The sequence below is a fragment of the Maylandia zebra genome, linkage group LG9 (assembly GCF_041146795.1).
Source record: "Maylandia zebra isolate NMK-2024a linkage group LG9, Mzebra_GT3a, whole genome shotgun sequence".
Taxonomy (NCBI): domain Eukaryota; kingdom Metazoa; phylum Chordata; class Actinopteri; order Cichliformes; family Cichlidae; genus Maylandia; species Maylandia zebra.
Genome location: NC_135175.1, coordinates 36,570,969 through 36,581,668, shown reverse-complemented (window position 1 = coordinate 36,581,668; position 10,700 = coordinate 36,570,969). Strand labels below are relative to the sequence as shown.

The 10,700-nt window shown below is 48.8% G+C and overlaps 1 protein-coding gene across 1 annotated transcript in view; it reads right to left on the bottom strand.

The window, feature by feature from the left end:
* LOC101477564 (tomoregulin-1) overlaps positions 1-9,345 on the bottom strand; it is a 15,376-nt gene extending 6,031 nt beyond the window's left edge. The window contains exons 1-6 of the mRNA XM_024803764.2: positions 8,663-9,345; positions 4,335-4,444; positions 3,818-3,947; positions 2,349-2,375; positions 2,164-2,254; positions 1,933-2,081 (exon numbers count right to left, since the gene is read on the bottom strand). Of these exons, the coding sequence (XP_024659532.1) occupies positions 1,933-2,081; positions 2,164-2,254; positions 2,349-2,375; positions 3,818-3,947; positions 4,335-4,444; positions 8,663-8,789 (634 nt within the window). The 5' untranslated portion in view covers positions 8,790-9,345. The remainder of the gene's footprint in view (positions 1-1,932; positions 2,082-2,163; positions 2,255-2,348; positions 2,376-3,817; positions 3,948-4,334; positions 4,445-8,662) is intronic.
* Between the last annotated feature and the right edge of the window lie 1,355 nt (positions 9,346-10,700).

Sequence of the window (10,700 nt, the reverse complement as noted above, 5' to 3'; positions counted from 1 at the left end):
CCATCTGTAACCCTGACACTAAAACCACACGATGAGTCTCAAAAACAAACTCATCGGGCGTTTTGTCCCCATAAGGACTGTTGGTAGCGTTCTAATTTCTGGTCCCCACAAAGATATATAAACGTGTACTGATTCCCTCACACACTTTTCTGGCCTCAGGCTGAAGCTCCGTCAGCGCTGCAGAGACGTTTGCCCGTCTCGTTGGTTCTGAACCGTTCACAGCTTTAATGTTCATGCGTTCATATTTAAAAAGCTACACAAAGATTACGCTCATGGTTATCATGACCTGGCTCATGTGTATCTGATGTGTTTTGTTGCACCATGCAGTTTCTTTACTGAACAGCATCGATCACACGGGAGCTTTTATTCTTCAGCACTCGAGTTTTAATCAAACACGTTTTTTTTTTCAATCGTAACATTTGAAACTGTGACGCTGGGTTTTTGGACGATTCTGAGATCTGCTGGTTAAACTCATAAAACCACACCTGTGTGGACAGACCACCTCATTTTATTAAAATGAACATCTGAATTATTTACTTAAAATCCAAAAATTCATTAATTTATTCATAATAACTGGAACGCAGGCTTCTAGAGTCGGCGTGTCAGATGTTTTTAACCCGGAACAACTCCGCTTATTTCAAACACGAGCCGAGAAAACAGAAGGAAGTCCAAGTCAAAGAAGGAGAAGAAGAAGAATCAGTGAAGAAAGAAGAAGACAAAGAAAACAAGGAAGATGAAGCAAGTGAGCGTTTAACAGAAAGGAAAGAAGAGAAACAAGGAAGATGATGAGCAGCAAAAAAACAAAAGGTGAATAAAAAATAAGAAGAAGAAAAAATAGAAAAGAGGAGGAAGAAAATTAGCAGTGAAGAAGAAATAATCTGCAAAGGAGAAGAAGAAAGTGAAAAATCTGAAGAAAGAAGGGGAGGAAAGGAGGAGAGAGAATAAAAGGCAAAAAGGGAAGAAAATGAAGAAGATGATAAAAGACGAAGAAGAAACAAAGTTAGAATAAATAAAGATGTAAATAAAGAAGAAGTGAAGAATAGAATAAAACTGTACGTGTACAAAGAAAAAGAAGGACAGATGGAAATGAGAGAAGGGGAGGAGAAGAAGAGGAGGAGCAGGAGGAGGAGCAGGAGGAGGAGGAGCAGGAGGAGGAGGTGGAGGAGGTGGAGGAGGAGGAGCAGGAGGAGGTGGAGCAGGAGGTGGAGGAGGTGGAGGAGCAGGAGGAGGAGGAGCAGGAGGAGGAGGTGGAGCAGGAGGTGGAGGAGGAGGAGGAGGAGCAGGAGGAGGAGGAGCAGGAGGTGGAGGAGGTGGAGGAGCAGGAGGAGGAGGAGCAGGAGGAGGAGGTGGAGCAGGAGGTGGAGGAGGAGGAGGAGGTGGAGGAGGAGCAGGAGGAGGAGGTGGTGGAGGAGGAGGAGGAGCAGGAGGAGGAGCAGGAGGAGGAGGAGGAGCAGGAGGAGGAGCAGGAGGAGGTGGAGGAGGAGGAGGAGCAGGAGGAGGAGAAGGAAGAGGAGGAGGAGGAGGAGCAGGAGGAGGAGGAGGAGGAGGTGGAGGAGGAGCAGGAGGAGGAGGTGGTGGAGGAGGAGGAGGAGCAGGAGGAGGAGGTGGAGGACAGAACAAAGAAGAGAAAATGTGGAGCAGGAGGTCGTGGCATTAAAATGAGACCAGCTGTTTGTTCAGCCAGCCGCGATAATCAGTGTGTGTGTGTGTGTGTGTGTGTGTGTGTGTGTGTGTGTGTGTGTGTGTGTGTGTTGAGATCATCATTCAAAATAAATGAACTGAGACATTTTCCCTCCTGACTCTCATCTTCCTCCTCCTCTTCCTCCCGTAGCTCCACCCCCCTCCTCCATATTTCCTCCTCTCTCTCCTGCTGTGAGTAGATGATGATGATGAAGGTGATGGATGAAGGAGTGTTTGCTGTGATGCTGTTACCATGGCAGCGTCCGACGTGCTTGATGTCGATCTTGAGCTGTTTGAGGCAGGACACCTCCCGGACGTGGCAGGGCGTGTCGTAGGTGACGCCGTCGCTGCCGCACACCGGGTTGTCGTTGTGGCCGTTGCACACGATGTTACACATGCAGCTGGATACACACACACACACATGCTCGTTCAGGCTCACTCCTAACACTGAGTGTGTGTGTGTGTGTGTGTGTGCGTGCTCACATCATATCCTCAGAGTCTTCATCACACTCGGCTCCAAACTTGCAGTTCCCACATTTGGAGGTCTTTTTCCCGCGGCCGGAGCCTTCGTCGTCTGCAGACACACAAACGCCGCTCAGCTCGTCTGCTTCAACTCAGAGACTTAAAAACACTCAGAAACAAACCAGAGCAAACATGAAGCTGTTTACCTCCATCTCCAGATCCTGATCCAGCATCTGAGACACACACACAGACACACACACGTTCTGAGGTTAGTGTCACTGGCTACAGGAAGTTAACTTTAACCTGCTGCTGCAGAGGTGTCATAACAGGCTCTGTGTGTGTGTCCATACTTCTGGACTCATTGAGTAGCTTTGCATGATTAAAAGTTCAAAATAATCCTTCTTTATGAAGACAAGCATCACACAGATGGCTGCCAATCAGTGCTCAGTAACATCCAATTAAAATCCTTGAATTTCACCAAACCTGGAGCTCCGCCTTCCTGGATGCTCTGTTACTACGGTAACCTCACAGCAGCCATATTATTGGTCACATGATGTTATTAAAAGTGCTCTAAAGGGCTCCAACAGCACAAACACGGTCATGGTGTGTCACCATGCATCTGTCAGTCAAAGAGGCCACGCCCCTAAGAAAGCTAACATTAAGCCTTTAAACATTTTAACATGGAAGTCTATTGGAGCTGACTCACTGCTGCCTCTGCCCTGAAAGAAAGATGCTTCAATCACAGCAGTCACACATGTGTCCACTGCACCATCTGGAACTCTTCTTGTTTACACTCGTAATAACACAAACACTAAATCCTGCTTCTCTGTGCTGTTGTGTAGCAGTGTGTACACCTGAGACTGTCACCTGTCTGTCTGTCCTGCACTCTCTCTCTGTTTCTTTCTCTCTGATTGTGGAATAAAAGTATGAACATGTGTTTATAAGTTACACTTGTGTTTGAATCCTGCAGCTTATCACACATTTGATTTCCATGTGTGACGACTGCAAGTGTCCAGAGTGAGGACAGACTGAGGGACCCACTGCTGCACATCATCTGTGAGGCTTTGCAGCCCTGATGATCCACCAGGACAAACTCAGCAGTGTGTGAGGAAGAGGAGGAGGAAGAGCCAGCAGCAGCTGACAGATGGAGAGAATAGACAGACTGTTCCCTGTTTGTGAAGGACTGCTAAGATAAGATAAGATAAGATAAGATAAGATAGAACTTTATTAATCCCTCGGGTGGGTTCCTCTGGGAAATTCGATTTCCAAAAAAGCACAGCACCGACAGAAGTTACAGAGTTATACACACACACATATATATAAATACAGAGACAATATAAATAAAATAAATAAAATATAAATAAAATGCTAGGAAAGTTTAACATAACTGTCTGTGCTGAATCAGTCTTATTAGGTAATGTTCACATAATGTGATCATCCCAGTGTTTCCAGTGTGAGAGAAAGTACTCAGAGTACTCAGGGCCTTCAAGTTACACACTATGAAAGGCAGCAACAAGTTTAATGTTTTTTTATCAGATTACAGGACTCTGATTTAGACTCTGGGGTTACCTGTGACTGTGTCCACCTGTTCACACATTAATCACAGCGAGCGTCTGAAACCTGAAGTCTGCTTATTATAAGAAGCAGTGAAAGGCTAAAGAAGAGGGTGAGTTACCGTGGTAACAGGGCCCCTCTGACACGATGTTGATGGCTCTTTGTTTCTTGCACGCCGCTCTCCTCAGGAAACACTCGTTCTGGTACGTGTCTCCGTTGGAGCCGCACACGGGGACGTACTTCTTATTGCACTGAAACACAAAGTAATTTTATCACAGCACTCAGACACACACAGGGCTCTGAGGGAGCCTGAAGGTAACACCTCATTCACGATGCAGGCAGGCTCGCTGCTGATTGGTCAGTGCGCTCCGGTCTAACCAAATTCAAAAATCTGTGCACAATGCCAAAGACAGCACAGTTAGCATGTGTAAACAATGTGCACCCTGCTGTGTGACCAGCTCACAATGATCACGTTTCAGAAGCTTTAATCACATCTGTAACAGCAGCTGTAACACACACATAAAAAAAGCTGTGATTGGTTTCATTCAGCAAGCATTTAATAGCACTGTGGAGACTACACCTGAGCACTGCAGCCTGTAGGGGGCGCCAAGGTGCAGAAGTGAGTGTGTGTAACTCACGTGGAACTGACAGACACACTTGATGTCGGCGCCATTCTCGCGGCAGGTTCCTCCAAAGCGACACGTCCCGGTGTCGCACACGCGCAGGTCGCTTTTCTTCTCTGACAAATCTGGAAAAAAACAAAGCGGATCATTCTTACATCACAGCTATCGTCCAGCGATTTCAACTAAACAAAACTTTGCATGAAATAAAAGTGGTCAGTCTGCGGGATAAACCGAGTCCTGGTTCAGCTCTGAGCTCTGTCCTGCTGACAGGTCTGAGCTTCAGCTGATGCATGGCTGGTGTACAGAGGAGCTCACGGTCCACTCAGATCATCAGTGATGATGATCACTTAATCACCTACAGTGAACAGAATTCAAACAGGAACAGGCTCAGGTGCTGCTACAGCTGATTGAACAGGTGCCACCAAAGGTCAGGCTGGTGTGAGTCCCCTCCCTCACTCTGTGTCTCTACTGTGCTCACATGAAGGCTGACGATGCCAAAAATAAAAGGACGAGCGTCTGTCTGTGATGGGGGCGTGTTTGTGAGCGCACACTTTAAACTCCGCACACAGCTGTAAAGCTTTAAACATGTTAGATTAAAGGTATCAGACTGAGCAGCACAGGATCCCTCCTCTGAGGAGCACCACCCCCCGTGCCCCCAACCACCACCAACCACCCCCACCAGCTGTGGAGATATTTCAGTTTGTGGCTAAAACACACACACATACACACAGAGTGGGAAACTCTGATAAAACAATACAGCTCCACTGACAAACACACACACTATTATCCAGGGTAGTAATTTCCTGATGGCAGCTGATTGGTCGGCAGCCCGCAGGCTGGCCAATTAGAGCTTGTAATTACAGAGGCCGTGACCTCAGCTCCCCTGTAATTAGTAAATACCACAGTGTGCTGAGGCAGCCACATCAACCTGCTGACACACACACACACACACACACACACACACACACACAGCGCATCCTGGGAGAACACACTGTTTTTGTTATTGTGCATGTGTGTGTGTGTGTGTGTGTGTGTGTGTTGTTAAAATGACTGTCTGAGAGCCAGAGTTACGTTGCAGTAAACTCTGCAGTCTCTCTGAGTTCAGCAGCAGCTCCATCATAGTTTACTGGTTTTTCTTCCTTTACTGGTCTCACGCTGAGTGGAGCCACATCATTGGTCCACTCTTTAAGACGTGAACTCAGAACAAGCGTGCGCTAACAGGAACTAGCAGTCAGATCTGGGTCCTGCCCGAAGCCTCAGCGTCTTCAACGCTGCCATCTTGTTGATTTTCAAACGGGACTTGAAGAGGGGCGGAGCTGACTGTGGAAACAATGATCTCATTGGCTAACAACATGGCAATGAGTGCAGCATCTATAATCTGTCGTTCTAACACTAAGAAGAAACGGCCATCCATGGAGCTGCCACAGGCACAGACAGGTACACGGGCCTGTGTTAATGAACGGGCGTGACATCATTTTATCTTCTGGCAGCTGATTGGTCCCTTAGACTGAAGCCAGGGTCCTTCATCAGGTGATCAAACAGTCAAACACACGCACACACATACACGCGCATCAGTTGCATCATCAAGTGTCGGCAGCTTGTTTATGGAGTCGGTGTCTGCAGGGACCAGTCGGGAGGCTCTGTGGGAGTCACAGCGGGTAACCCCGCCCCCACGGACGACAACCTGCACACAGGTGTTAGTGGAAGGAGAGTGTGAGGAGAACGACAGCAGCAGGAGCAGAGAGGGCCGTCTGCACGTTTCTGCTGGAAACAAAGCTCAGCGTGCAGCAAACATGTGCTCAGTGTTGCCTCTTTGCTCTACGATTCTATAACAGAATGAAACAATAGCGCCAGATAGAAATAAGGAAAAAACACTCATTTTATTTCTATTAGATCTGAAAATGTTGCAGGGATGCAAGTAGGGATTAAAACCGCAGGATGAATGGTTACCGGTGCTGGAAATGCAGGCGCTTGATGCAGTGTTTTGATTTTGCTGCCACTCGTACCCACAATGCAATGCGCGTAAGTCACGTGGTTTGTCGATCTCTATTAACACTAACTAACTTCAATCCAAATCAGCTGTTAGTTTAAAGTCACCACATGCAGCTGCGGATGATGGTGTTTGTATGCCGTGTTGTGTTTGCTGCATTTTTAACGTGCTGTTGTGCAGCTGCTAACTCGGTCAGGTCCCTGTTGTACGAGCTTTGATGTCAGCGGGACTAAAATGAGCATCAATCATTCATAAAGTCACATGTTTGTAAGGAAAGACCTTCAGACCTCTGTGAGGAACAGCAGGTGGGGGGACGGACTCGAGCCTCCAGGTGTGCTTCAGCTCGTAAACAGGAACCATTAAAGAGTCGCGCTGACTTCCACAGAGGTGCAGGTTGGTGTTAGGACGCCTCCAGCCGTCAGTTTGATGTTCGTCATCACAGAGTTTGTCCTGACCGAGTGAGACGCAGCGCTGCGGGAGCTGAGGACAGACTAACCCTCAGCCTGTCGCTGGCTTCATCGTCTCCACACCAACAGCAGTAAAACACACCTCACTTACTTCAAAGGAAACAGTCTCCTATAACTCTGAGGTGAAGCCGGCGTCTCCAGGACAACCGCTAAAGGTCGACCTGTGGCCTGATCACGGGTTAAACCGCCCTCCACCCTCCGTCCCCGCCTCACTGCTCTCGTTGACTTCCTGCTGTCGGAGCGAGTCAGGAGCTCATAAAAGACGAGCTGAGGCGGGGTGGTGCGACGTGCCGGGAGAACATCAGTGACGGCGCTCAGGTTTAAAAAAAACCTTCAGAGCTTCTAAAAGTAGAACTCAGAGATTTTTGATTCTTTAGATCCTAAAAAAGTTCAGAGACTTATTTCAGCTCCAGGTTTCTACTTTTAGAGGAGAAAAGTTCAAAATGAGTTCGTGTCTGCACACAAACACCAGCTCACTGATCTGATCAAACATGTTTTAGATGGGAGGAACACATAGGGACTATTTTCAGCGGCGGATTAATCCACTATATGTCCATCACCCGTCCATCATCATCCACCCTCTGCTTATCTGAAGTCACGGTGGCACAGCTGGACAGCAGAGCCTCGAAGTCTCAGCAGGTTCTGGATCGACCCTGGGATCTCCTCCTAGTTTGGGGTGCCCAGAACACCTCCAAAAGGAGGCACGCAGGAGGCGTTGTATTCAGATCAACATAAACTAGAAGTTCCCTCCAGATGTGTGAGCTGCTCCTCCTCCTCCAGGTGAGGGCTCATCTCAGTATCACCTGCTGCTGCTGCACCAAACCACCGCTCCACCTGCTGCTGCACCGTTTTCCAGCTGTTACAGCAACACTGCATCTCGTGAATGAGCTGATGAATCGTTTACTCTGTGATGATCTTTCAAAACTGCTGGTGATGCCCTCAAATGTCAAACACACAAAAGCAGCGATGTTTTCCCACTGAGTGAAGGATCTGCACTGTAACTCACACAGAACTGAAATGTGTGCGAAATCAAGAAAATGCAGAAAAACACCCTGAAACTTCCACAGCACTCCACTCCATCCTCACTTCCACGGAAGCGTTTTACGAGCCACAGCTCGTTATCGTTCGTCAGGAGACGAATCAGCTGCTCGTTTCTCACGTTGACATGAACCTCCTGCACCTCCTGACAGCACTGCAAACAACAAGGAGGTCAGCAGGTCTGACCACGGTCCATCCAGGACCGGACCTGCCTCAGTCTCGCCTTCACTGAGTCCACCACAGGACCGGTGTTGGTCTCTTCAGCTAAATTATCCAATCATAACACCTGTGTGACGGGTTAATGTTTACATTTGCATTATTAGGGGCGTGGCCACGCTGACAGGTGTGAGCACAACAGCCTCTGTCAGCGTCAGCTGGTGATGGCTGATAAGTTAAACCAGAGTTCACAAACCAACCACGGTGGTTTGTCCATCTTCTATTTACAGTCTGTGGCCTACCCGCTGTCTGGAGGCCAGATTTGACGATCTGCTGAGAAACGCGGACGGAGCAGCTACACAACCCAGCTCCATCACTGAGCCTCGCCCTGCTCCACCCTGTAATTAACCCTGAAATAGAACCTGGTTAAAGTGAGGAGTGGTCACACAAACACACACACACACACACACACACACACACACACACACACACACACACACACAGGAGAGCAACATGGCTGCAGCTTCAGCAGGTGAAACATCTGTTCAGCATCATTACATCACAGCTCAGGTGTACTACAGGTACTGACACACCGACGGAGACACAAATACGAGAAAGGCTGGGTCGCACTGCTCCGACCTCTGACCCTCCACAGAGCCCTTCAAGTGTAAGCAGGCTGTGAGCGAGCTCACCTGGGCAGTCTTCGGCCCTCCCGGGGCCGCAGTCCACACCGCTGCGGTGGAACGAGCTCCGGACGGCGGGGAGAACCAGCAGCACCAGCAGGCAGCAGAAGCAGGAGACCCGGAACTCTGAAGCCATGATGGAGGACGGAGGGGGGATAACGGGGGAGGCTGGTGTGCGCGCAGGGAGGTGGATGAACACAAAGAGACACAAACTGGAGTAAAAGAATCTGTCGTGTTTTTCTGGGTCCTCCTTCACTAAGTCCTCACAGCACAAATCCACGCAGCGGGTTCTGATCCACGCACAGCTCACAGATTCCGTCCATGTGCTCCTCACCTCGGCTCTCAGAAATACGGAGCAGGGCTGCAGCTCGATCCCGGGATAACAAAGCCGAGCAGGACCTGGGGCTTCACAGCCGACCCCCACACCTCCTCCACCCCTACAGCCCGGACTCTGCCTCCATCCCCCAGCCCCGCTGCCTCGCACTCAAACCGGCGGGTAGAGCCGCGGACACACGAATCCAGGTAGAAGTGCCAGCGGCCTCTGAGCAGCATCCAGGCCGGGGCGCAGAGAGGGTGGAGCGTGGACGGATGAGGGTGGTTCGGCGGCTCGATCGGTCGCGACTTTTTTTGTCCTCCTGGTCTTTCTCCACGGAATCACACATTAACAAAGGCCTGCGTCACGTGACCTGCAGGAGACCACTCCCACTCACTCACTCCCTCACACACACACACACACACACACACACACACACACACACACACACACAGAGGTATCCCTGCATGCTTTGCAGCTGACCTAATCTCACCGACAATAATAATAATAATAATAATAATAATAATAATAATAATAACTGCGTCACAGCCGCTTTATGACTGAGTGGAAGTGTCTTCATGTCCGCTGATACCCCCTCCCACCCCCACCATAAATCACAGCATTGAGCGCGTTCACATGCTGACCTGATGGTGGCGCTGCACATTATAGGGGAGATCAACCCACAGCAGCAGCTTCCTCAGGTGTGTGAGGGCAGAGATTGCTCGGTAGGTGGAGTCTTTTCCCCATGATCGGAAGGTCGGGGGTTCAAATCCACCGAACGGTTCCTCTGAGGTGCCCTTGAGCAAGGTACGGTCCGTATACAGAATCAGGTGAGCACAGGGGTGTCCAACATATGGCCCAGGCGCCAGAATCGGCCCAGCAGACGCACTTTTACCTGTATTTTTATCAACTTTACAGCTCGTCCTGCTGATGAAGCCCCCACAGGCTTCCATAGTAAAAGTAACAGAAGTTCCTTCTTTTTAACGTGTCCACAGTAAAATAAATAAACAAATAAACAAATGTTTATTCACCAAAACATTCTCTCTAAAGTGCCAACAAAGTGTTTCTGTAATTTTGTGTTTATTTTTTAGAGCAGTGCTGACGCAGTAACACATACAGCTGAGCTGCCCTCCTTCCACTGGGATATCGCAGGGACTGAACCTGAGCTCGTTTCCACTGACAGAAAGGGTCCAGATCAAAGTTACAGGGCTAAAAAACACATTTAAGCTTGGATCAAAACTACGAACAAATCTGTTTATGCCTCGTCTGAGAGTCCCAGCCTAAGGACCGAGTCTCTGCCCGAGCAGCAGGTTCGTATCTGTGAGGCAGAGGAGCAGAAACAGCATCAGCACTCTGCATGTGTGATCTGTTTCTGATAAATCACTGCAGGAAACTCCAAAAAATGCATTCTGGGTAAACATTCAAGGCTCATGCCAGCAGGTGGGACATGATGACTACCTTTGACTTCCAGCTGAGTGTCCTTCTTCCAAAATCATTTTGTGGCTGTTAGCTTTGAAATGTGGAACAGCAGCGTGTGTTCTTTGCTACAGACTGGGAGCTTTGATTAAAAACTTCTGGTTCTGAAGGAGTTCCTGTAAATGTTTGAAGGATCAGAGCTTCAGCCTGTGACTGAAGTTTAGAGAGAAACTTACAGCAGCTGAATGATCTTCTTCAGAGGTAACGATGCTGGAAAAGTGAATGAACAGAACCACCTCTGTGTCCTCTCAGGTTCCC